This window comes from Parastagonospora nodorum (assembly GCF_000146915.1).
Source record: "Parastagonospora nodorum SN15 chromosome Unknown scaffold_24, whole genome shotgun sequence".
In the NCBI taxonomy this organism is placed as follows: Eukaryota; Fungi; Ascomycota; class Dothideomycetes; order Pleosporales; family Phaeosphaeriaceae; genus Parastagonospora; species Parastagonospora nodorum.
This window is the reverse complement of record NW_001884572.1, coordinates 505073-530619: the sequence shown is the minus strand read 5'-3', so window position 1 is coordinate 530619 and position 25547 is coordinate 505073. Positions and strand designations below refer to the sequence as shown.

The 25547-nt window shown below is 51.8% G+C and overlaps 12 protein-coding genes across 12 annotated transcripts; 6 read left to right on the top strand and 6 right to left on the bottom strand.

Moving 5' to 3' along the window:
- Positions 1–94: 94 nt before the first annotated feature.
- SNOG_13027 (hypothetical protein) lies at positions 95–1155 on the top strand (the record flags this gene model as incomplete). The annotated part of the gene is made up of 3 exons (XM_001803189.1): positions 95–140; positions 177–300; positions 351–1155. The coding sequence occupies 3 exons, from the start codon at positions 95–97 to the stop codon at positions 1153–1155; spliced, it is 975 nt and encodes a 324-aa protein (XP_001803241.1).
- A 1644-nt stretch (positions 1156–2799) lies between these two features.
- On the top strand, positions 2800–5872 carry SNOG_13026 (hypothetical protein; the record flags this gene model as incomplete). Its single annotated transcript, XM_001803188.1, is given in 4 exon segments — positions 2800–2952; positions 2971–3157; positions 3234–4176; positions 4316–5872. The coding sequence occupies 4 exon segments, from the start codon at positions 2800–2802 to the stop codon at positions 5643–5645; spliced, it is 2613 nt and encodes an 870-aa protein (XP_001803240.1). The 3' UTR covers positions 5646–5872.
- Positions 5873–6244: 372 nt separating this feature from the next.
- On the bottom strand, positions 6245–7017 carry SNOG_13025 (hypothetical protein; the record flags this gene model as incomplete). The annotated part of the gene is made up of 2 exons (XM_001803187.1): positions 6245–6511; positions 6571–7017. 2 exons carry the CDS (start codon positions 7015–7017, stop codon positions 6245–6247), a joined length of 714 nt encoding a protein of 237 aa, XP_001803239.1.
- Positions 7018–7919: 902 nt separating this feature from the next.
- Positions 7920–9996, bottom strand: SNOG_13024 (hypothetical protein; the record flags this gene model as incomplete). The annotated part of the gene is made up of 4 exons (XM_001803186.1): positions 7920–8053; positions 8106–8754; positions 8805–9777; positions 9956–9996. 4 exons carry the CDS (start codon positions 9994–9996, stop codon positions 7920–7922), a joined length of 1797 nt encoding a protein of 598 aa, XP_001803238.1.
- Positions 9997–10841: 845 nt separating this feature from the next.
- Positions 10842–11931, top strand: SNOG_13023 (hypothetical protein; the record flags this gene model as incomplete). Its single annotated transcript, XM_001803185.1, has 2 exons — positions 10842–11868; positions 11891–11931. The coding sequence occupies 2 exons, from the start codon at positions 10842–10844 to the stop codon at positions 11929–11931; spliced, it is 1068 nt and encodes a 355-aa protein (XP_001803237.1).
- Positions 11932–12101: 170 nt separating this feature from the next.
- SNOG_13022 (hypothetical protein) lies at positions 12102–13777 on the bottom strand (the record flags this gene model as incomplete). Its single annotated transcript, XM_001803184.1, has 3 exons — positions 12102–13240; positions 13343–13588; positions 13690–13777. 3 exons carry the CDS (start codon positions 13775–13777, stop codon positions 12102–12104), a joined length of 1473 nt encoding a protein of 490 aa, XP_001803236.1.
- A 450-nt stretch (positions 13778–14227) lies between these two features.
- SNOG_13021 (hypothetical protein) lies at positions 14228–14469 on the top strand (the record flags this gene model as incomplete). Its single annotated transcript, XM_001803183.1, has 2 exons — positions 14228–14262; positions 14313–14469. 2 exons carry the CDS (start codon positions 14228–14230, stop codon positions 14467–14469), a joined length of 192 nt encoding a protein of 63 aa, XP_001803235.1.
- Positions 14470–14485: 16 nt separating this feature from the next.
- On the top strand, positions 14486–14739 carry SNOG_13020 (hypothetical protein; the record flags this gene model as incomplete). Its single annotated transcript, XM_001803182.1, has 2 exons — positions 14486–14519; positions 14636–14739. The coding sequence occupies 2 exons, from the start codon at positions 14486–14488 to the stop codon at positions 14737–14739; spliced, it is 138 nt and encodes a 45-aa protein (XP_001803234.1).
- Positions 14740–15153: 414 nt separating this feature from the next.
- Positions 15154–15500, bottom strand: SNOG_13019 (hypothetical protein; the record flags this gene model as incomplete). Its single annotated transcript, XM_001803181.1, has 2 exons — positions 15154–15211; positions 15292–15500. The coding sequence occupies 2 exons, from the start codon at positions 15498–15500 to the stop codon at positions 15154–15156; spliced, it is 267 nt and encodes an 88-aa protein (XP_001803233.1).
- A 1836-nt stretch (positions 15501–17336) lies between these two features.
- Positions 17337–21543, top strand: SNOG_13018 (hypothetical protein; the record flags this gene model as incomplete). Its single annotated transcript, XM_001803180.1, has 2 exons — positions 17337–20207; positions 20287–21543. 2 exons carry the CDS (start codon positions 17337–17339, stop codon positions 21541–21543), a joined length of 4128 nt encoding a protein of 1375 aa, XP_001803232.1.
- A 47-nt stretch (positions 21544–21590) lies between these two features.
- SNOG_13017 (hypothetical protein) lies at positions 21591–23614 on the bottom strand (the record flags this gene model as incomplete). Its single annotated transcript, XM_001803179.1, has 3 exons — positions 21591–22773; positions 22820–23232; positions 23285–23614. The coding sequence occupies 3 exons, from the start codon at positions 23612–23614 to the stop codon at positions 21591–21593; spliced, it is 1926 nt and encodes a 641-aa protein (XP_001803231.1).
- Positions 23615–24118: 504 nt separating this feature from the next.
- On the bottom strand, positions 24119–25533 carry SNOG_13016 (hypothetical protein; the record flags this gene model as incomplete). The annotated part of the gene is made up of 2 exons (XM_001803178.1): positions 25194–25533; positions 24119–25148 (listed from the first exon to the last, which is right to left on the bottom strand). Exons 1-2 carry the CDS (start codon positions 25400–25402, stop codon positions 24119–24121), a joined length of 1239 nt encoding a protein of 412 aa, XP_001803230.1. The 5' UTR covers positions 25403–25533.
- Between the last annotated feature and the right edge of the window lie 14 nt (positions 25534–25547).

Below are 25547 nucleotides of genomic sequence, written 5' to 3'. Positions count from 1 at the left end.
TTCGCGACGAGCATCATCAGTCATGCATTCAGGCATCAAGCAGTTCGCGATCAAGTCTGCGAAGCAGGCATCATCCTTCGCCTAGTATGCATACATGAGCACTAAGAGTCTCATGTACGTCTTCCTTGTTGAAGAGAGCCGTAGGTCATGCCCCTCCAAATGATCGACATCGTAAGCTGACTGTGACAAGTACATCGTTGACGGAAGCAGGAAGCCTCGTCACAAATCTAAGCTATGGCTCTTCAACTGCATCTTCATGATCCTTCCCTACACCATCTTCGTCATAATGAACTTCATTTGGTGTGTTCCCCCCTCTACACACATTTCGAAGACAAACTAACACTACCCAGGCGCATAACCTACATCAACGACGAGGGCGTGTGTATCATTGGTATGCAAAAGATTGCTATGATGCCGCTCATCATCTTTGAGGTCATCGTCAACGTCTACCTTACTCTCCTTTTCATTATTCCTCTCCGTGGATTGCACTCCTACCAAACAAACGCGAACCCGGTACTCAAGCGTATGGCTTTCCGCTCGTTCATCGGATCATGCGCGACGCTCACAACTTCCGTCATCAACCTTACAATCCTGATGGTAATGAAGGGCGAGCCTGGCTGGATCTGCCTCATGTGTTGCAACGCCGATATCCTATTCTGCGTCGTCGTGCTTCACTGGGTCACCTCCAAGGAGCAGAAGGAAGAATCGGCCGCGCGCTCGGGCATTGCCACCGGCAGCAAACCTGCCAACGGCACCATCGGCTCTCACATGTCGCGCTCCCGCCGTGTGTCCATCACCGAAGTCGAGCTCGAGATGGACAAGCAAAAGGGTTCGATCACCTCCAACTCCTCGGCTATACGGCCAGATTCCGCGCTGAATCAGCACCTGGGTCGCCAAACGACGATTACGACGGAGATCAAGAGCGTGGCACCACAGGGAGTGTATCAGAGATACAGGAGTGAGTGGGACTCTGAGCCAAAGAAGGGGCAGAAGGAAGATGAAGTGGAGTTGAGGAATATCCGTGTACAAACCGTCCAGACGAGGGAAGTGGAGGTGGATGGAGATAGAAGTCTAAGCCATAGTGCTGGAGCGAGCACAGATGGTGACGGTGATGATTGGAGCCGCAGGGGCGTGGTCGTTGAGAGAATTGTTTGAGACAGGAGGTGCGAAACAGGATGGGTGGTGTGTTGGCTTTGTGGTTCTGGACATATTGGCTGGAGATGCCCGGGCGTTGGTGATAATACGTTACATGTAAATAATTTGAGTGTCCCTTATCTGAAATCCAGGTCATCCACAAATGCCATCCAATCCTAAATGACCTTGTAGTAGTATAAGTGTAATTCACTTCAAATGACCGCCTGATGTTTCATAGCTCAATTTCACCGTTGACTCGCTTTCCTTCCCTTCAACCAAAACTCGGGTTTCCTGACATTACGCCATCCGCCCTGCGCGTTGGCGCGGTAGCCTGCCATCGAGGTTTTAATGTCCCGATCGCTTTTCTCCTAGTCGTCTGACATCTATACTCCTTCTAGAAAACCGTGGAATCTCTATCACCGAGGGGGTGCTCAGGTGAATGCATTCCGCGGAGCAGATTATCGCTACCCAAAGCAAGTTCCTGCGTTTGTGTTACTACGCGCTCGTAGTTATTTGGTGTTGCACCGCACAGGCCACCCAACCACCAAGTCCTATACTTTGAACCTCTATAACTCCACCATTTCTTAACCGAGATTCACAAAAATAGGCCATTCCACGCGCAGAAAGCCTAAAAAGTATAAGGGACGAATGCGTAGTGTGGTTGCAATCATCGTTATAGTGAGGCGTGTCACCTTATTTGAGCGCATTTTGGTGGGGTGGCCCATGTAGTGCGACAACAAATACGAGCTTCTTCGTACATTGGACGGAAAGTTGTTCCGTGCTCCATCAAGGGATTAAGCTTAAGCTACATCAGAAAGGGCCTAATCCATAAGCTGTATAAGTCGAATGCTTGCCAAGCCGGCAACTCTTCCCGATACCGGACACTCTTCATTGCTTCACTCAGATTTGTTCTTTATTCCAACTTCCTCTCAGCAATCATTGTTGATTAGCTAGGTGTTACTATATTCTACTTATCGTTAAACTGGACATTAAATGCCTGCTAATAACAACGTCAAACCATACACCCTGCGCATTTAGCAATAAAACGGTTGAGCTAATACAGCGATCTACGTCTCAACAGGTATGCTTTCCCCCTAGCATAGATTGTAGAATAGTGCTTTCGACGTAACAGCATATCAGAGTTCCAAGACCAAGCATAACATAGTTCGGCTGGATCTGGTCGATATCGGCATTTCAGAGAACGTCCCTATGCCTTTTGACTTCTTTCTTAGGTATGTCAGTCCACATTAGGTAATACCTAAAATGAGATCTTATCAATCTCAGCCTGCTTCACATTGCCGATACATGCGGCCAAGCATACCATCCTAATTCTTTAGCGTCCCACATTGCCATCTGTCCAATGCAAGTAAGCCTCTTGCACGACTTCTGAGGACCCGCATGCCACCCGAAACTAGTGGGTAACCAAGTCAGGTCACAGATGTCGTACTGCAAACGGTGAAACAAATCCTTGAGGATTGACTAAGAATGTAATGTGATGGACGGAGCTTAGGAAAACGTCCAGAGAAAAGCGTTCAATTCAGCTCCTGCATTCCACGTGAAGAAACAATTCTAAAAAAAAAACTATAAAGAGCAGTTTATTTTGTTTCACGCATATGGCTCTATCCAACCAACACGTCTACACTCTACCGATCCTCTGCCATCATCATGGGTGGAGCTATCCGATCTCTAGTCTACCTTGGGTTCCTCAGTCTTGCCACCGCAGTTGAAACAAAGTGTCGATGGTATCAGCCCAAATGTGGTTCTTCCGCCGTGAAACCACATGCGAAGCCAGCACATATACACTCTCACGGCTACCCGGTAGGTAAACCCTTACAGACTTATATCAGGACACGTGGCTCGACAACCTGCACCTTTACGGTCTCCAAGACTGGTCACTATGGCTCACCTACAACTTATGTTGTAATTGATGTACCCGAACCAACCCTTTCGACGATTACTACGGCGAGCGGATCGACAAGTTTCACTTTGACAGTGCCTACAACTGGTCCGGATGGCCAGCCGAGTACGGTTGTAATCATCGGAGAACCAACACTGGGCCCAACTCCCACACCACCGTTTTCAACTATTACTACGACCAGCCGGACAGACGAGCTTTACTTCGACAGTGCCTACAATTGGACCTGATGGCCAGCTGAGTACTGTGGTAATCGTAGGAGAACCAAAGCTTAGCTCGACACGAACGCCCGATGCTCTTCTCACCGTCACTACCACATTTGGCTCGATAGCCTTCACCTCAACGGTACCAAGCACTGCCATCGATGGCGTAGAAACCTCGATTGTACTTGTTGGTGTACCAACGCAGCCGCTCAGCAGTATCACCTCCACCGGAGGATCGGTCGGGTTCACCTCAACGCTGCCTACAGTTATTAGTGGTAAACCTACCACTATTGTACTTATTGGGGTGCCAACGCAGCCCTTCAATACCATTACTTCTACGACCGGCTCTGTTGGGTTCACCTCGACGGTTCCGACAACAATCGCTGGGACTCTAACAACGGTGGTCATCGTTGGGGTGCCAACACAACCCTTCAATACCATTACTTCCACGACCGGCTCTGTTGGGTTCACCTCGACGGTTCCAACAACAATCGCTGGGACTCCAACAACGGTGGTAATCGTTGGGGTGCCAACGCAGCCCTTCAATACCATTACTTCCACGACCGGCTCTGTTGGGTTCACCTCGACGGTTCCGACAACAATCGCTGGGACTCTAACAACGGTGGTCATCGTTGGGGTGCCAACACAACCCTTCAATACCATTACTTCCACGACCGGCTCTGTTGGATTCACCTCGACGGTTCCAACAACAATCGCTGGGACTCCAACAACGGTGGTAATCGTTGGGGTGCCAACGCAGCCCTTCAACACAATCACTTCAACCATAGGGTCTATTGAATTCACCTCGACAATCTCTACGGACGTTAGCGGGACGCCGACGACCTTGGTTGTTGTCGGAGTGCCTACTCAACCCTTTCAGCACTATCACTTCGACTACTGGTTCTATTTGGCTTCACATCTACTGTAGCTACTACAGATCTAAGTGGATCATTTAACCACTGTAGTTCGTAGTAGGAGAGCCCTACCCCAGTGCTCAGCACTATCACTTCGACAACTGGGAACGGTCGGGTTCACATCTACTGTAGCTTACTACAGATCTAAGTGGATCATTAACCACTGTAGTCGTAGTAGGAGAGCCTACCCCAGTGCTCAGCACTATCACTTCGACAACTGGAACGGTCGGGTTCACATCTACTGTGCCTTCAACAGACCCGAGCGGCTCTCTGACGACTGTTGTGGTTGTTGGCATTCCCGAACTAAGCACAATCACGTCTACCAGTGGATCTGTTAGCTTTACGTCTACTGTGCCTACTACGGACCTCAGCGGCTCACCAACAACTGTTGTTGTAGTAGGCGAGCCTACACCATTCAGCACTATTACATCAACGACTGGTTCGATCCGCTTCACATCCACCGTAGCCACCACAGATCCAGCTGGTTCCCTGACGACTGTTGTGGTTGTTGGCATTCCCGAACTAAGCACAATCACGTCTACCAGTGGATCTGTTAGCTTTACGTCTACTGTGCCTACTACGGACCTCAGCGGCTCACCAACAACTGTTGTTGTAGTAGGCGAGCCTACACCATTCAGCACTATTACATCAACGACTGGTTCGATCCGCTTCACATCCACCGTAGCCACCACAGATCCAGCTGGTTCCCTGACGACTGTTGTAGTCGTTGGTGTCCCGGTGCTCAGCACTATTACGCGCACGAGTGGAACGACTGGACTTACTTCAACGGTAGCCAGCACAGATCCGACCGGCGGACCAACAAGTGTCGTAGTTGTTAACGTGCCAATTCCAAGTAATGCCTGTTTCCTGCCAGAAACCGTTGCTTGTGATTCGACAGGGCTGGATCTTGCATTCTATGCAAACAACATCGTCAGTGCACAATCGTACGGTGCCGGGGACGTCAGCCCGGATTACTACTTTGGCCTCACGCCACTGGGTACTGGCACGACAAATGATCTGACCGTACCCCGCGTGAATAATCCAGGGGGCGACTACACGACCATCCCTGGCGCGCCATTCTATTTCCCCGGTGTGACGGCTAGGTACGCCGGCATTGACTACAATCCGAATAATGGAACCTTCGTCTTTAATGGATACTTCCGGCCACCAACTGACGGCGTGTACGAGATCTGTATCAATTCGGACAATATCGATACCCTCTATCTCGGTCCCGCGACGGCATTCGCTTGTGGCGGTACAGCCCCGATTCCGCAGGCGCAGGAAACTCTTGCGACCTTGAACCAAAGGACCTGCGTCAACGAGACACTTGGAGCTGGATTTCTTTATCCTTTGCGGTCAGTATATGGCATGAACGGCTTGCCTTCGCTTCTTTCGACAAACATTACGTTCCCGGGAACAACTAGCCCAGGCAATCTCGCGGGCACTTTGTATCCTCAATCTTGCCAACCTGTGGCATAAGCTGTGTGTGCACTTCGTCGCAATGCCACCAGCCTTGGATATTACGCTAGAGCTCAGGCCGATGGTTGACTTTATCCGGCACCGAAACGATATGGGGTCATGCTAGGAATCATTCTGCTCTCATTTTCTCTTCTCACATTCTTTAGTGCTGGGTATCTACACAGGGATTGAATACACCACTACCTCTTTTCTAGGATAGCCGTATGGTTATGTAAACTCTTATAATCAAAAGGACAGATGTAGCAATCATGAAGCGACCCATAATATACCTTGAACAAGAGGAAGAACTTACCAATAAGCAAGTGTTGAAAATTATGCGACACGGCAAGGGAGAAAGAAAGCAATGCCGACAAAGCACAATACAGCTTTTTGAAATCTATTTGTTGATAATTGCAGCATTGGGTGTAAAGTCACTATGAACGTGCACCATAGTCATCTTACATCATATCTGCAGAAGCGTTACAGGACTCTCTTGAGGGCACTACAAGTTACAGTCGCCACAGACCTAAGAAGCTAGGAGCGCTGAAGCATAAGATTGCGTCATCCCCATGATCGGTCTAACTATTCCACGGGTATGCGCAACACTTCCCACCACTGCCTTACTTGTCGCAATTCTCCCAATCATAGCTAAAGCCCTGCTGAATGCCATAGTATTGCTCGATACCTGCGGTATCTTTGCTATGCTCACTTGCCACGAAGCCCTTCAAGCCTTTCTTCCCGGTAATAGAAAGCTCAGTGCGAAACTTGATCTTGCCAGCGCCACACTTTGGGAGCTTGTAAATCTCTTCTTTTCGCCCGGCCGAGCTGTCTTCCTTCTGGTACTGCCCAGATGCTAGCGGGCCATTCCAGGTGATGACATCGGTAATCTGTGAAGCGGAATATTAGCAGGCGAAGTTCTATAAAAAAGAGTAGAGGTTACACATACACTCTTCTTATTAGCCTCCTCGTAAGTGAACTTGAACATAGCCTGGACACTATTCTCAAGATCGTACGTCGCGATGACCCTCGTCCCATTCTTATGCAGTCGGAGCCTGTAATCAGCGCTTTTGACCGTCTGAGTCACATCTTTGAATTCTTCGTAGCTCAGTTCCGTCTCGCACCATACATGGTCATTTTCGGCGAGATCGACACGCAGATGTGGGTATGCCACGAACCAGTAGTAGATCTCGCTGCCATCCATGGTGTTTTGACCGAAGGTCAAGCGCGTGGTGCGACCCACATCGGGATCTTTGCCGAAGTCGGGGCAGCCTGGGCCACGCAGAGATGTGATCTGGTATTGCCAGTTCGATGGTAGTACTCGAAGAGGTTCGGCTGCGGGGAGCGCGATTGCTGAGTAGATGAGGCTGAGGGTGGCTGCGATTGTGGACTTCATGACGACGAGCATGCAATTGTAGACACTTGACCACTGTACACTGAAGTATCGGCTTGTGGTGTCTGGATGCCGCGCTCTTTATACATTGAGCTCAACAGTCGCTTTCATATCGCAGCATAAATTGCATCGGTTTTCATTCTCCATTGCAATCTGGACACACTTTACTGTGCGACCTTGTGGAAATGCGAGCTCATTACCCCACCTCCGACGGGCATGATTTCTTATTCAAATAACCGGAGAGCCATTGACCGCCGACTATCAGGATATATTCAGAAGAGTTTTAATAAGATCGGTTGAAATTGATGAAGTAATGTCAGTAATTGAGGGTAGAAGCTGGCCGGTTATCGAGCGAGAACTGGGTCGTCCTCTCTACCAGCGCCAAAGTGTGACCGAAGGCATGATCGGGTGTCTCCAACGCGCGTGCCGGCGACTGTATACCTCCGGGGTCATTGGTGGGCTATTCATTTGCTCTTGACTGGCAATATGCGATGAGGGACAGCAATGCAAGTACTCGGTGGAAGAAGGCGGCGCCCTGCATGCAATCGTTCGTATTCATATCCGGTTACTTCTCCGCAAGAGATGATGATGATTACGATGCGGCATGACCGTGTCTTGCAGGATCCGGCTGCGGCGGGGTGAGATGCACGCTTCGAATCGTCCGGAGTATTTTGGCCGTCATCAACTTGTTCGTCAGCATCCTGAAACATGGCCAGTAAGGATGGTCCTTACGTTTGGCCTCCATTGCGCCCCAATCAGAGGCCAAGTATGCACATCAGATTACTTCTCATATCTTGCATCATTGGTTCTTCTCAGGTCATGTAGCAACGGGCGGTTCAATCATAAGTTCAGGCTCGTATTTGCGCCTCCACACAGCATAACGAGAACTATGAGCGGTTCTTTGGTCATTTCGCGTTGTTCCACACACTCACGAGGTCATCCAGGATAGATCGTGACGGAAACTTGCTGATGCTGAGAACCTTGTCAAGCACGTCGAGAACTTCACTCTGCCGATCCTGAGTTTCGGCGCACAAAGCAGCTGCAACACTTCGGTCAGTAAACATTCCATGCTGCTGGTAAACGTGACTAACCTGCGTATACTGCCTGGAAGCTTACAAAAGCGCTCGGCAAATTTTGAGATTGCTGTGCGATAGCAATTCCACATGTAGTCATCGTACTTTCTCTCATTTGCTTGAAGCGTGTCTGATATGTACTTAGTCCGCCCGTAGAAGGCTGGTTCAGTATCATGATGATGCGTGCGAAGTGGTACATCTGAATGGCTGCAGCATGCGCAGGTGGGTGTATCCAAATTGGTGATATCTGATCGCTGTCCATTGTTGAAGGCGCGATGCCGATCGGCTCAAATGAGGCAGGCAATGACCTCTTCCAAAGATCAAGCATGCGCATCAAAGTTTCGCCAGCTTCGATGTACGCAGCAATATCGCCCTCCTTGGGAGTCGCTGCAAACTGCACACACTTTGCGGCAATATAGATGATCCTTGTCGCTAGCCCATCAGGAGTCAAAGCTGAGATGGGTGTACGTGGTTGGTGTATTGTGAGAGTCGGCCGACCGGTACGGAAAGCGGCCCATACGTCTTGACGGAGCCACGCCCACCATATTGCGCGATGTAGGCTATCCGCAGACTCGCCACTAACACCACTATTCTTCTGGATCCAGAAAGCACCACGCAAATGCCGGTCCCAGTTACTATGATTGGAGTCGTTGACCGTGCTGAACATCTGAGCCGAAGTTTTAGCATGTTACCTCCGTTGAAAGGGTAACTACTCACCTCGTATATACTGATCATGACAGCCGTGGAAAGAAGTTCGTGTGAGGTGGTGTAAGCCTGATACAATAGATGCTGAGAGAGATACTGAAGTGTTTCATAGTAGTATTGTCCCGCGATCCTTCGTGTATTTGTCGTCGCACTTGCGCCTGACGCCGGTGTTCCCGGCAGAAATGATGCAGCTTCTCCAAGCTCGGATGGGTGGTGAACGATAGTCATATGACATGCACCAACCGCGAGAATGGACTTCAATAACCCAACGTTGCGCAGAGCGAGATGAGGGACGATATTAGCAAAATGCCTCTCATGGTCAAAGAGGTCCAGCACTGGTGCGACTACGTTTATGAAATGTCTGTAGTACACAGCCTCATCTTGTGTGAGTTCAAGGGCGCTTTCGGTGTTCCAATGCTTATGGAGTACAGGTAGGGGTTGAGCTTCCTGTCCATCAAATGAGGTGCCGACAGTCTCTGGAGCAACGGATTGCCTGGGCGACTGTCTTCGCGAGAGAGTCGTAATGTCGAAATCCCAGCGGCTGCTCTGTCCCTGCATGCTATTGATGGCGTCCTCTGCTAAGAGATCATACCATTCAACCGGACCAAGATTGGGCGTTAGCGAGTCGTCAAATGCGAACAGGTTATCGTTCAAGAAGAAATTGTCGTCAAGGAGAGTGTTGACGGGAACCTCCCGCGGCGCAAGCGAGAAAGACGGATACGATGGCGCGGGATCGATAACAGCATTTTCAGGCTCCGGCCTTGAGATGATATCGGAATTATTAACATGGCTCGTCAATGAAGCACTGGGGTGTGCTACAGTTGGCTTGGCTGGCACCTCGCTAGCCTCGCGTGCACTCAGAGTTCGTGACCTTTGGGGAACAGTTGGCTTCTCGGGATATGCACAGTCCCGTCCCACCCTATCGCAATTCTTGCAGCGTGGCAGGGTCTCATCGCACTTCACACGCCGCTTACGACACGTTAAACTGAGAGTCGTTAGATAAGTCGTGACTTGTCTAGTAGCCTAAAGCTCTGAAGCTATACAAAGTGTCGCTGGGCTTACACTGCGACGGCAAAGTTCTGTGTATATCTTCAGACACCCTGGTCACTTTCCATCGTAGGTGATATCAAGCAGACCGACGATGACGAATCATGGTGACTTACCAGCCGGTAGAGGTTCTCAGTCCTCGGGACTTGGATGGCATCGCAGATCGCTGGGATGAATGTCGAGGAAAACAAGGTCGACACGAGCGAGATCGATGCGAGAGATAAAATTGGGGCTGATCAAGATGGGGCATCCAGCTAAACCACATATCGTTAGTCGCTTCGCCGTCTCGAGCTGCGGCAAAATGCATGCCTGCTCTGCACCTTCATCGTCTAGAAGCACACTTGTGACATGTTTTTATCGCAGCCTGAATATACACGCAGCTCCAAGATATTTTACTCAATTCCAATGAGATTTTTGAATGAATACAGGCTCTTCACCCCTTCGCATGAAGAAACAGCGGGCAGGAATTTTGCCGGCGCCTGGTGGGCGGGAAGTTGAGTTCCGAGCTACACCGATGCTGTCATCAACCATCTTGGGAGGTGGAGCGAGGTGATTGATGGGGCAGGTTTGCAGCTTCAAACTTTATGAAATGCTTCCAGCGCTCAGTGGCCATCGAGGCAATAAGCTTATCGGAAGCAACATCTCTCTATGATCCAGAACGTCCAGAAAGAATCCCGTCGCGTAGCATCTCCAGCGTTCCTATGGTATCTATGCGGAGGCATCAGAAAGGCCAAGATGATGGTTCTGATGCACAATCTATGAAGTGTGATGAAGAAGAGAGGATACCTACACGGCTATTTACATAATCACAGTATCGAACAAAAGGTGCAACCACAAGGGAGTTTTGATGTAAGGTCCTTGCTGGAAATGAGCTGGGCGATTGTGTTGCATTCCATCCGTCACATTCCTGCCATCGTTACACAGAATGAGGTGTGCCTCCGCATCTCTCCAGAGCTTAGTTACGAGGCCGCACACGCGCCTTTACATCCTCAAAGCGAAGTTATGCGGGAACCTAGACGAGCTCTGTTAGCCGCAGCTCTCGTGAGCATCATTCCGGCCTTTGTCTTTCTTGTCCCATCCGATACTATCCCGCAAGCCATCCGGCCTCGCTCATCCAGCGCTGATGCTCTCCCTACACAAACCATCTTCCTCCCATGGACGAAGCCGTTTTCCCGCGCCTCAGGCTACACACCGAGCGTTCTTGGTGTCATTGCTGGTTCGCGGCAAATCTTCCCCATTGACACTACGAGTACTGGTGTCGTGATAGGCGCAAACCGACTACCAAAGCTGCAGCTGGGAAAAGGCAATCCAGTCGGATGGAGATTCATAAGTGATAACAGCATCTTGCTCACCGGCCAAATTGCCAATCTGCCCATCACGTTCTATGGCTCCAAAAGAAGTCAGCAAGCGATAAGCCAGGTTCCGGTACTCGTCATAACCAAAATTGTCAGATGTCCTGGATTCAATAAGGACAGAGACAAGGGTGTGTGCCCACTGGAAAAGCTCGATAAGAAGTACAAGCAGCACCTCAATTCAGTATTATTCATGGGCGTCGGTTTCGGGGTCACGGCACCTGGAAATGGCAGCTTTCCCAGCATACCTTCACACGACCCGTTCCTGAACGTCATGCGCCTCACCGACTACAATACGCTTTCGATGCGCAAAGGCTATGTGATTACGGCACGAGGCGTATACTTGGGCCTGACGGACGATAATACCTCTGGGGCGGTTTGGACGCGACTCGGAAAATTAGCTGGGACTACGGATCCGCAGGCTTGGGCTGGACCGCTTGTTTCCTTTACCTCTGGAACTTCGAATGAGTCGACGCAAGCACGCGCGCTCATTGATATCAGCACGACGCAAATGAAGATACAGTCATCATTGCAGTCTACTCTACCGAATAGGACCGTCAGTGACGGCAAGACACCGCCGGAAATTTCGAAACGAGTGATAACGGGCACGAAGCTCAATTTTGCATTTCTTGACATGGGGAAAGGTGTCGCGGGTTATGATTTTGTGGTTGGGGACAGTAAGTTTCCTGGGTCGCCCAGTCATGTTGAAGTTGTCACAAAGGGCGCTGTGCCGTATGTAAGTCCAGGAAGGAATATCTTGTACGGCTTTTCGATTGTGTTTGATGCAGTTGCGGGGCGGTTTGGTTTGATATGCACCAAATGTAAGTAAGATGGTATGGGATCGTTAGAAACTTCATGATGCGATTACTGTTCTATGACGATTATGTCAGAATGTGTATGTGTACTTCCTTCACGCGGTAGCCTCGATGGGCTTGATGCCAACTTCTACCATCTCCGCTTTTTCTGGCACTTCTACCTTCTCCTTCTCGATAACATCAGTAAGACCAAGATACTTCAGATTGGCGGCCCAGCCCAAATCATCTCCAAAGTAACCCTGCATGACTTCCACGCCGTACTTTATTCCGTTCTGAGGATCATATGTCAGGCACTGCTTGCCGACAGCAAGGCCAATGACGGCATCCCATGCCGGTAGCTCTGACAAGGTGTGCTTTTCTGTCTCTGGTGCGGACTCCGACAGCTCGGAGTTCAGTATTGAAGCGTAGATGTTTTGTGCCGCGGACTGGCCCATTACTGTTGCACTTCCGGCCCGCTTGATACCAGACCAGGCGATCACATCGCCAACGCCGAAATGTGATGATGCGTTGGGGATATTGTCTTTGAACATGAGTGATTGGTGGACCACTATCTCCTTGTCGTCGTTCAGACATGCCTCTGGTAGTACGTCGGTAGTTGGTGTGCCTTTCTTTGTTGAGTCGATGACGAAGTCTGCGGTTATGATGTCGCCATTTGCCAGAGTCACCTGGAATTGGCCATTTGGCTGCTCCGCGATGGAAGCCCGGTTGCCAAGGACAAGGTCAACACCCTCTTCCTCCAGGAGAATTCGCGCGCGGTCTTTCACGTCCGAGGGTAGAGGCTCGGACGACAATACCTCAGACCGTGAATGTACCAGGGTGACGGCAATCTTGGGATAGTGGGTCTTGATCTCAGCCGAAAATTCGACGCCGACTGCACCAGCCCCGATCACGACGACTCTTCGGCCTTCATGCTTGGTCTCATCGCCACCAGTGATTTTCTCAATAAACGCCTTCCCGTCTCTTAAGTATTCTTCGTAGCTACCAGACTTGGGCACAGCAGGCCAATGCCTTTTCAAGCCGGTTGCCATGATGAGATAGTCGTATGCTTGCCGTTGAATTTTGCCATTGCGATCACACCACTCCGCGACTTTGGACTCCGGGTCGACTTTCTTGACGCTGCCATGTTTAAAATGTAGGTTGGGATGCTTCAGCTCATTCAGATGGCTGAATCGTCTCCACATGTGACTTGTGAATTTAGGAGTGACATGTGCAAGCGGTGCGCCGACGGAATGGACTGTGGAGGATGCCAGTTAGCACAAGAAATTCATGCATCGTGACGATGTCGATCAACAAGCGTCGAGCTCAAGAGCCTCGGCTAATGTGGGAAGTGACGCACAATATCCATCACGCTCATCGATGACTGTGATTTCGACTCCTCGACTACTCTTTGCTCCTTTGAAGTCTGGTCCTGGATAGTAGTGTTCCCGTGCTTTGCCTCGGGAGTAGTCCAGCAGGTTGAGGACTGCAGAAATACCTCCGTATGCGCAGCCGACAACGAGGACTCGATGAGGATTTGAGAGGCTGATGTTGCCCATGGCATCGGTTATGTTTGAAAGTCTCATCTTGAGAAAATGTATTCGATCTGATAAGGGCAGGAATGCGTGGAGGGAAGGGTATGGAAGGAAGATGAGCAAGATCTGATAAGATCATGGGCTCTCTTTATTGCCGACAGCCGCGACTTACCGACATCGGAAATCACGCACTCTGAGCCCACAACACGTCGTGCTGCTCCACCATCAATGTCAAGTCGTGCGGACGGTGAGTCGACCATTTTCATTGGGCCGGAGCAGGTGGGCCTTATCTGATCCGCTGAAAATTTTTATCTGATCCTCTGGCTAGCAGCTTGGCCGCATGCAACCCGCCCGCTTCTGCCTGCCCCGCGACAATTGCATTCGCCAATGGCATGGTATAGGAAGACACATGCCAAGTGCAGGCTGTCAGGCGACCTACTTTGAACCAAATGCTCGATGATTGTCGTCTATACTTGCTACAAACTGCTACCCGGCACGGAGCCTAGTCCGTACCTGCATTTACGCCTTCCCTTCTTATACCGTTCTCTACCGCGCTTGCTTGGCTCAAGACCACGACGGCAGAATAGGGTAGGAGACGACAGGAATACGCTACTGCAGCGTTCCATGATGGAAAACAAGACATGACTCAACAAAGGCACATATTTCGAGCCTCTGAGATGAAGGCCTAAACATACGGCCTTATCTTAGAAATGGCTGGCTCCACACGAAACATCGATGATGACTGGTGTGAGACACTGTAACCTCGCCGTTCGAGCAACACTATTCTTCATCAAGCTCCCAGGCAAAAGGCGATACAAGCTACCATGGTGGAAGTCCCGACGTCCTCCGCGCTTCGTCCGGAAATATGCACCATCACGGCGCGCCTTACAAAGCGAAGAACAGGAGGTTTTACGTCGTACATACACTATCACAAGGTACAAAGATGACATGATGAACAACAGTTCATCATGTCTTCCGCGCTTTGCCCGGCGACCTCAAGATGTACCAATATGCATGATTCCGGCAATTAGAAGAAGGACTTATGACGGCACATAAAGCATACGAAGTTGTAAAGTGAATACCAAACTCATTGCATCTGCACTGCTATCTTACTAAAGATGGTCTCGCTACCACAAGTCCTCGCGTTGAACGCCCAAATCCCATTATCCTTACCAAGGCACCTCGTCGCCATCTTCGCAGGAGCTACGAGCGGTATAGGTGAAGCCACTCTCCAAACACTAGCAAAATATGCCACCGAACCGCGCATCTACATATTGGCGAGATCGCAATCATCAGCCAAACACATCATCGCCTCCTGCCGTCAAATCAATCCCTCCGGATGATACATCTTCGTACGCGTCGATCTGCGCTCCGTCAAACAAACTGATCTCGCATGTGAATACGTCCGGAAGCGAGAAAAGCACGTGAACCTCATAGTCCTGAGCGCGGGACAAATCGCATTCGGGCGTACTTAACCATCCTCCCCTCGAGATTGCTGGTAGACACGTCCGATATTAGCGCCTTTACCATGCCACTGTGTAAACTCCGCCCTCACATGTCGAGCATACATACGCTTGCGTGGGAGGTGCCGGCCGACCGGGTGCCTAGCGTGAGCTTCGTGCACAATTTCCTGGGCTCAGTGGAGACGAATTTGTACAAGAATGCCGAGGGGGCGATTGATTGGGTTCTGAGTACTGTTAAAAATGTAGTTGGAGGGTTGTTTGGGAGGTGGTTGTTCGTTCCGATTGAGGAGTGTGGCGAGCGGGAGGTTTACCTGGCGACGAGTGGGAGGTATGAGCCGCGCGTGGGGAGCGCGAGGGGTGTGGTGAGGGGAGATGTGGGTATTGCGGAGGGAAGTGATGGCAGGGAGGGAAGTGGTGTGTACTCGGTGACTTGTGATGGGGAGAAGCGGACTGAGACGTCGGTTGAAGTGCTGAGAGATTTGAGGGCACAAGGTGTGAAGGAAATGGTCTGGGAACACATGAATGCTGAGTTTGATAGGATTACTGCTGCAGTGGAATGAATCAGACCACTTTCGATACGTCTCAATTTACCCTATTGCTTTCAGGGAACTTGAACATAAATGAGTAAAAAGCAATGCATCACCTATGCGCAGTCTCATTCTTTGAACACGCATTACACACAGTAGTTGATGAACTTGCTTCTATTGCAGAAACACTCATCTACCTCCTCGTTGCTGCACTACCTGTATCATGAGATCCGTGTACAAAAATTGCGCAAAAAAAAAGAACTCAAAGCCCGATGCGGGGGTCGAACTAATGAAAGTCAGTACAAATTGAATTTGTGCACCAGGATTGAGTGAAACATACCCCGCAACCTTGAGATTGGATCAATCGCTTTCTGAGAAAGTGAAACCTAAGAGTCTCACGCTCTACCGATTGACTGGGAGGTTGTTAGATGGAGTTGCGCTGGAGGGTAAGATATGAACGTACGCTAACCAGGCTGTTTGATGGAAAAAACCAAAATTAGCTACAATATAATATCCATATCAGATGTGAAAAACCAGCTATCAAGGGACGGTCTACGGGCTTGGAAAGAATTCGCTGGTCCGGCTGTGACTCTTCGTCGCTGTATGGATGTTCCCCGCACGCAAACGAAATAATTTGGTACGATGGGCCGATTGGAAGCGATTGGACTCATCACCTGCTTGAGATCTGCCTAGCTATAAAGACAATCGAGGTAGGTGATTTCGTCCTCTTTCCATGGCAGCCGATATGTATATCGAGTGATTCAAATGGAGATACACAATATCATAGTTTCTATATTCCGAGATTCGTTCTCCGTAAACTACATGGGACGCAAGAAGCACCCACTGCGCCACGCGCAACATGCCATTGGACTTCCAAGACACGTCGTACTTCATGCCTCATACGGCAGCCATGGAATGGCAATAAAGTCGCGAAATTGTGATTCGCTCTGCTTGCGTGGTTTCAAGGTTGCACTTCAGCGCTGACCACCCAAGTTACGCGGCAGGCTATTTTGGGCGCCCAGCAAGCCCCAGATTTTCGGTTGCAAGGGCCTACGCCACATTCCACGATTCGGACTTGAGCGGCGGACGATGTCAATCTTGACTTGGCTGGATCAAAGTCTCGCAAGATGTCAACTTGGTGATTGATTGAGAGGTCGACTTGAACCAAGAAGCGCCGTATCAAGCAGACAATTTCACCTGATGCAGTGAAACTTCGGCAGTACGTAAAAGTCATGGTTAAGGAACCGAGTTGAGGCTTGGTGCCGAGCCATCAGCATCGCCCTGTCAAACGGGGCGCTGTGCGCAAACGGGAAAGACACTGGGGCGGTTAAAGAAAGTGTGAGGCGCACACCTGACAGGAGTGACTCTCTGAGAGCACCTATCAGATCATAATCGTCTCTCTCGAAACGTGTGTGAAGGTCAAGACGAAGACATCTGTTCCACGTTGTCCAGGGTACGCACTGCCTCACGATCCGGGCCCGTGCATGGCCGCATTGCAGCTTCCCAGCTCCAGCCAAAACTTTCCGAACGACACATGCCACGGGCTCTGACGACATCAGCAAATCCCTCTCGCGTCTTTGTCACGACTTCGACGACATTCACGACCTCGCCGATTATCGCGTCACCCAAGATCCAGTCCCAGTCCAAGTCCAAGCTCCGGCGCTGCGTGTGAAGACCCGACAGCTTACGCAACATCGCCAGACGTCCGCATCTGCCCGCGCGCAACTCGACAAACGTGGCACAGAGACACAAGAGACGGATTTCATCGCATGAGCGCACACAGCAGTAGGACTGCGTGAACATAGCGCCCGCATAAACTTTTGGCCGCTATGGCCGGCAGGCCTCCGCATGGACAGACGGCTCACAGCGACAACCTAATCGACTTTGACGACCACGACCACCAACCCACATACTACTCGGGCGCACGGCCGCCCGTGAACGACCATGAGCTCCTCGACCGCTACGACATAGACAGCTCCGACAATGCGCCGCCCGGCCGGCCATCCGTCTCATACGATGATTTTGTCGGCGGAGGCAGGCCCACCGCGGGCCTCCCGGGAGGGCCTGGTGCTCCTCCTGCACAACCGCCCTTCCTGCAAGAGGGAGGAGGCAGAGGAGGACGGGCGTATTCGCAGACATCCGACCTCCACAACTACCAGCGATATTCGGACGCGGACATGGCAGAGGACGATGGCCATTCCACGCAGGGCTACTATGCTGCGGGGGGCGCATTCGAGGCAGGGTCGCCAGGCATCCAGCGCGGGTCTTCCAAGAATGCACACAACAGGAATAGTATCCTGAGTCTGGGAGGCGGCCTGACGGGGCGAGTGAAGAACATGTTCGGGCGGGGCCAGGACTACTCCGAGATGGACCTGCCACTGACTGAGAATGCGGGACAGCAAGGCCAGCCGCAACCAAGCGCCTACCACGACGACGAGCCAGTCAAGAAGAAGAAGAGCACACCCGGCGTCTTCAAGTTTGGTTTTGGACGTGGAGCGCCAGACCCATCAACACTCGGTCCCCGCATGATTCACCTCAACAACCCGCCCGCCAACTCAGCAAATAAATACGTCGACAACCACATCTCGACGTCCAAATACAACGTCATCACCTTCCTGCCCAAGTTCTTGTACGAGCAATTCTCCAAATACGCCAACTTGTTTTTCTTGTTTACCGCCGTTTTGCAACAGATACCCGGTATTTCGCCCACGTCGCGATTTACCACCATTGTCCCGCTTGCCATTGTGTTGCTGGTGTCAGCCATCAAGGAGTATATTGAAGATTACCGGCGCAAGCAGTCTGATGCGCAGCTGAACAATGCCAAGGCGCAGGTTCTGAAAGGCTCAGCATTCCAAGACACCAAATGGATCAATGTCGCTGTCGGAGATATTGTCCGCGTTCAGTCCGAATCACCTTTCCCTGCCGATCTGGTCCTTCTAGCATCGTCAGAACCAGAAGGTCTCTGCTACATTGAGACGGCTAATCTTGACGGCGAGACCAACTTGAAGATCAAGCAAGCCATTCCCGAGACTGCCGACTTCGTCAGTCCCGCCGAATTGGCACGCTTGGGCGGCAAGATTCGATCCGAACAGCCCAACAGTAGTCTGTACACCTACGAAGCAACGCTGACCATCGCAGCTGGCGGTGGAGAGAAGGAACTGCCTCTACAGCCTGATCAGCTACTGCTGCGTGGCGCCACGCTTCGAAACACCCCTTGGATCCATGGCGTCGTTGTCTTCACCGGTCACGAGACGAAGCTTATGAGAAATGCTACTGCCACTCCCATCAAAACGACTGCAGTGGAGAGAATGGTGAACAAGCAGATTCTCATGCTCGTAATCATTCTCATTTGTCTGAGTATCGTAAGCTCCATTGGCGACGTCATTATCCAATCAAGACAGCGGAACAGTTTGGACTACCTCAAGTTGGAGGCGTTCAATGGAGCAAAACAGTTCTTCCGTGATTTGCTAACGTACTGGGTCCTATACTCTAACCTGGTCCCCATCTCTCTATTTGTCACCATCGAAATTGTCAAATACTACACCGGCACCCTGATCGACTCTGATTTGGATATCTATTACGAACCAACCGATACCCCAGCGAACTGTCGCACATCGTCTTTGGTCGAAGAGTTGGGTCAGATCGAATACATCTTCTCCGACAAGACTGGTACTCTGACATGCAACGTGATGGAGTTCAAGCAGTCATCCATCGCTGGCATCCAATACGCGGACGAAATACCAGAAGACAGGAGGGCTACAGTTGAAGACGGAATTGAAGTTGGTATTCACGACTTCAAGGCATTAGAACGCAATCGCCAGACCCATCACTCTCGCGAAATCATCAAGAACTTCCTCACATTGCTTTCAACATGTCACACGGTCATCCCGGAACGAGGTGGTGAGAAGGGCGCCATCAAGTATCAGGCTGCGTCTCCCGACGAGGGGGCGCTCGTTGAGGGGGCAGTCTTGCTGGGGTACAAGTTCATCGCGCGCAAACCTCGCGCAGTCATCATCGAGGTGGACGGTCGCGAGCAGGAATATGAAATTCTGGCCATTTGCGAGTTCAATTCCACGAGGAAGCGCATGTCTACTATTTTCAGAACGCCAGAGCGAAAGATCGTCTGTTATACCAAGGGCGCCGATACGGTCATTCTCGAGCGACTCGCCAAAGATAACAATCCTTACGTCGAGACGACACTAACGCACCTCGAAGAGTATGCTGCAGAAGGTCTCCGTACGCTCTGTCTCGCTTACCGTGAGATCCCTGAGAACGAATTCCAGGAATGGTGGCAAATCTTCAACACTGCTCAGACGACAGTCAGCGGAAATCGTGCTGACGAACTGGACAAGGCTGCGGAACTAATTGAGCACGATCTTACTCTACTTGGCGCGACGGCCATTGAAGACAAACTCCAGGACGGTGTTCCTGACACTATCGCGACGTTGCAATCAGCCGGCATCAAAGTCTGGGTCTTGACTGGCGATCGTCAAGAGACAGCCATCAACATTGGTATGAGTTGCAAGCTGATCAGCGAAGACATGTCGCTCCTCATTATCAACGAAGAGACCAAAGACGCCACTCGGGACAACATCCGCAAGAAGTTCCAAGCCATCACCAGCCAGTCACAGGGAGGGCAGCACGAAATGGACGTCCTTGCTCTCGTCATTGACGGCAAATCACTCACATACGCGTCTCGAGCGTGATCTCGAGAAAGAGTTCTTGGATCTGGCAGTAAAGTGTAAGGCGGTCATTTGTTGCCGTGTCTCACCTCTGCAGAAAGCTCTAGTTGTCAAGCTCGTCAAGCGCCACCTCAAGTCCATCCTCCTCGCCATCGGTGACGGAGCCAACGACGTTTCCATGATCCAAGCCGCCCACGTCGGTGTCGGTATCTCCGGTATGGAAGGTCTCCAAGCCGCGCGGTCTGCTGACATATCCATCGGCCAATTCCGCTACCTGCGCAAACTCCTCCTCGTGCACGGCGCATGGTCCTACCAGCGCGTCAGCAAAGTCATCCTCTACTCCTTCTACAAAAACATCGCCATGTTCATGACGCAATTCTGGTACTCATTCCAAAACGCTTTCTCCGGCCAAATCATCTACGAATCTTGGACACTTACATTCTACAACGTCTTCTTCACCGCGGCGCCTCCTTTCGTAATCGGCATTTTCGACCAATTCGTCAGTGCACGTCTGCTCGATCGATACCCGCAGCTCTATCGTCTGAGTCAATCCGGCGTCTTCTTTCGCATGCACAGTTTTTGGTCCTGGGTCGCTAACGGCTTCTATCATTCCCTGATATTGTACTTTGGTAGCCAGGCCATCATCCTGTACGACTGGCCGCAATGGGATGGCCGCAATGCAGGCCACTGGGTCTGGGGCACCGCTTCCTACACCGCCAACCTCGCCACCGTACTCCTCAAAGCTTCCCTGATCACAAATATCTGGACTAAGTACACGTTCCTCGCCATTCCTGGTAGCTTTCTGCTGTGGTTCATCCTGATGCCGATATACGCCATTGTCGCGCCCAAGGCTGGTATCAGCCACGAGTACATTGGCGTCATCGAAAGACTTTTCCCGGACCCCAGATTCTGGGCGATGGTAGTCGTCTTGCCGCCACTTTGTCTGGTCAGAGACTTTGCGTGGAAGTACGCGAAGCGCATGTACTTTCCGCAGGCGTATCATCATGTGCAGGAGATTCAGAAGTATAATATCCAGGATTATAGACCGAGGTACGTCGAGTTTACCCAACCGAATTTGTGTGAATGGATGGTTGCTAATAATGTGACAGGATGGAACAATTCCAAAAAGCTATCCGCAAGGTCCGACAAGTACAGCGTATGCGCAAGCAGCGCGGGTATGCGTTTAGTCAGACGGACGAGAGTCAGGCGCGTGTGTTGCAGGCGTATGACACGACGGTTGCGCGAGGAAGATATGGCGAGTTGGAGAGTAGTCGGCGGTGAGAGATATGAGTTGTTGAATTATTCATTGGGGCGTTTTAATGGACTTGGAGTAGATGAGGAGTATGTGGTATGAACATATTTTCCTACCACTATACTATACACTTGCTCTCACACATACATCTACCACTTGCCACCCTTCTTCTTCTTCCCCTTGACTTCTTTCTTAACCTGCGTCGGCGCACTCCCCTTCTCCTCGCTCACCACCCCACCCTGCGTCAGCCCCTCGGCCCTCTTCTTCCCCTTCCTCCCCTTCGGCCGGTAGTAGCTCCGATCGCGCATCGGCAGCCACCGCTCCTCATCCATCTTCTTGCCCTCGACGTACTCCTTGGGCACACGCGCTTTGCGCAGGCGCTTCGCGCGCGCATGCACGGGCTTGGTCGGCGCGAGGCTGCGCTTGCGCGCCACGTCGTTGGTCTGCGTGCTTTGCGGCACACCAGCGGATTCCAAGGCCGCGGCGTCCATGTCCGCGATCAGGCGCGAGGCTTCGGGCAAATACGCCAGTAAATCCGCGGGTATGTCCTGCGGAGAGGAAATACTCCACGCGGCCACCAGCCCGGCAACAGCAGCTCTGTCCTCGTTGTCCTGGTCGTACAAGCTCTTGAAGATCTCGCCTGCCTGCTTGACGTTGTCGGGGTTGTGCGTGTCGAGCAGCGCGGTGCCGGCGGCGACCATGAGGGCTTTCGACGGCGCTTGGGTCTGCGTGCGCCAGTACTCTGCTGCAGCTGCGAGTTGTGCTTTTGCGGCGCCGGGGCGGGATTGAGTGGCATACAAGGCGACGAGGGAGGCGATGAGGCCCGGGGCGAAGCGGACGTCTAGATCCGACGCGGACCCAGAGTGCTCGAGGCGCTTGAAGAAGGACTCGAGCAGGTGGGTGGCGGCGGCGTAGTTGTTAGTCAGGACGTAGAGGTGTGTGATGGTGAGGAGGAGGCCGACGTCGGTGGGGCGCTTTTCGAGTAAGGGGACGATTTCCTTGAGGGCGGATTTTGAGGTCTCAGCGTTGCGGGCGTGGGCGGCGGCGTTGAGGACAGCGGCCATGTTGACCAAGGGTGCGAGCGAGGGTGCTGGGGTGGCGGAGATGACTTTTTCGGTGGACGATGCGACGCCTGCGACTTTTTGGGAGAGCAGAGAGATGACATATTCGTCTTGTTGGAGGATGTTGGACTGGAAGGAGAAGTGCTGGTCTGTGACGGGGGGCTTTGGTGAGGAATGGAAGAGGCGGTGGGAGCGATATGGGTTCGAGAGCTCTTTTGATGCGGCGATGCTGTTGACCTGGGCAATGTAGCGGGTGGATAGCTCCTTGATTCTGTGGTTGTTAGCTACTGTCGAGAGCTTGTATATGCACAACGTACTCTGCGATTGGGATGTCCGAAGCCAGCGCCTCTGCCTCGTCAATCTTGCCCAGCTGCGTCAAAACGTAGACCTGCTGCACTGTAATCGGCATCAGTTCTGCCTGCTTTTCCGACTCGCTGAGATCCGACGCCGCATTGCAAAGGTCTTTGGCTCTCTTCAAGCACACTTCAGCTTGTGCCAACTCGCCCCGCGATATGCTTCCGCACGCTGCATTGAAAGCAGTCTCAAAGACCTCTAGATCCTCACGTGTGGGCTTCTTCTTCTGCGCCAGCTCGCCCTGGCCCGTCCACTCCAATTGTGCGTCAACAGCACCCGAGTTGATGCGGATATCGTATTCTTCGTCTTCGACGGGTTGGATGGCTAGCTCCTTGTATATTTTGGCAGCTTGCGCGAAGTTTTCCGACCGGTATGCCTGCGCCCGTTAGCCACCGTGTTCTCTCTGCTCCATTGCCTGCGCCACGTACAGCCTGCGCAAGCATGTGCTTCGATCCGCGCCCGCCATTTGCGCCTGAAGCCTCAGCGACTTCTACAGCTTTCGCGGCATTGCCCGTCTTGTACAGCGCATATGCATATTCGAACGACGCCTTCTCTTGCAATGCTTTTGTGTTCTCAAACACTTCTAATGCATCCTCATAGCGGTCCAAGTTGAGCAGAGCTATTGCCTTCACGTGGTGTGCCTCAATGTCTGTTTTTGACTTCTTGATTGCGCCATTGGCAGCTTTGAGGACCTCGTCGTGGTCCTCTAGAGAAGCTTGTGCGAGGAGTGAGGCGAGGGATTTTGCGGATGCGGCCATGATCGAGGGTGTTATATCGTGTTATCCATGGGCAGATCTGCAGAGCGTCCGGATTGGTGGTGGGAAGGGGGTGGGCGCAGGCGATTGTGGATGTGTGGACGGCTTGTTGGAGCACGCGGGGATGAAGTGGGATGTCGGACTTTCGCCTAAACCTCCCTCGGCGCCATCCGTAGGGCTGAAGCTGAAGATCAAGACAGCGACCTTTGCAATCATGCCATTGCCAGTATTTAGAGCAATCGGATTCGTGACATGAGGACATTGTTATTTTATATGCATACGGTGCCTCGAAGTCGATCAAGCTGTAGGCTGAAGCGACATATCTAAATTGTTTTTAAGCTAAACACGCGTGTTCACGAGAATCATTTTTTGTACATTGCGATCTAATTTACAAGTATGACAATTTTCAGTTGTCGTGTTCCACCAACATGGGCAGAGCCTTTTTACATCTACCTGGTATAAAACGCCATATCCATGATTCAACCAACGCCAACGCTATGCAGAATTTCAATTCACATCCTCAAACTCGTCCTCTTCACTCTCATCTCCACCTTCACCGTTTGATGCCGCTGGCGTCGCTGCATTGGAAGGTGTGGGTGCGGCCGAGGATTCAAGCTTCACGCGCTTTGCGTCAGGAACCGTGCTTGGGGTGCCTACAGCGACATCTTCGAACTCGTCATCGTCATCATCGTCGTCGTCATCGTCCTCCGCGTCTTGGTTGTTTTTCCTTCGTTCAGCCTCTATTTGAGCAAAGACGTCGTCCAGGTTCGGACCAGCGCCCGCAGCCTCAGGGGCTTCTGTCTTGATGAGCGTCGAGTCTGTGCCGTTTGACTCTTCCTTGACAGTGGTAGTAGTGCCGTTTGCATCTTTGATCACAGTAGAGCGAACGTGCCACTCCGGAAGCTGGTTTTGCGTGTCAGTCTTGGCTTTCCGTGCCTTCTCAGCTGCGCGCTGCTTCTCGTTCTGCTCAGCAGTGGAGCTGATCTGGATGCTGATCTTCTCTGGGCCAGTGTCTATGCCCCTGACAGCCGTGGGTCTCGCGACAACAGTCTCGACGACTTCGTGTCTTGTACCAGGGTCGATGTTCTTGTCGCGCGGCAGGTCAATCTTCGCATCAACTGCGTCCTTGCCCTCTACGTGTGGAATCTTCATTTGATCTATCTCAGCCATCAGGTTCAAGAGCGGACTAAACATCTTGTTGAACTTTGCGGGAGTATCGTCCGCCATATCATCGGCCTGACCACCAGCATCGATCTCGTCCAGTGGATGACCGCACCTCAAGCACAGGAACCCGCTCGATTCAGCTGACGGTTCCGGGTCGATGCTGTTTAGGACGTCCATGGTTGTGTATTGGGAGCGGCAGCGCGCGCACTTGAGCTCAGCTTTCTCGGCAGTGGGCTTCGCATTTTTCTTGACCATCTCGTCAATCTTGTGGATCTTGTACTTGCAGGCATCGATGGCGCGTCGGTAGTCTATGTAGTAGTACTCGCGGCTGGTCTGCTTCGTTGCGCCCTCGCGCATGACTTGCTGCGTGTATCTGCGCCAGTCAGTGCTGCTTACCAATCGCAAACGTGATACCTACACAGCACACATGCCTGCCTCCTTGAGCTTTCCCACAATCTTGCCCACGTGCTTTGTGTTCTTGCCAGCTTCGAGAACAAGGACGAGGTCGTTGACGGGCAGCGCGCCGTGGTAGCAGAGCGCATCCATGACGACGACGTGCTCGATCTCGTAGAACATGCGCACTACAGTCCGCACGAGCTGCTTGGCCGTCTCGATGGGGTCCTTCATGGTGGGTGAAGCTCGCGGGTGCGCGTGCAGGCAGCGGTGGCTTTGTTCTATGCGCCGGCGGCTGTTGCTCGAGGACCGTGGTCAGGGTGAGTGGGGGACTGAGTTCCACGCTTGCGGCAGTCTCCGTACTATGACTTTCACGTGC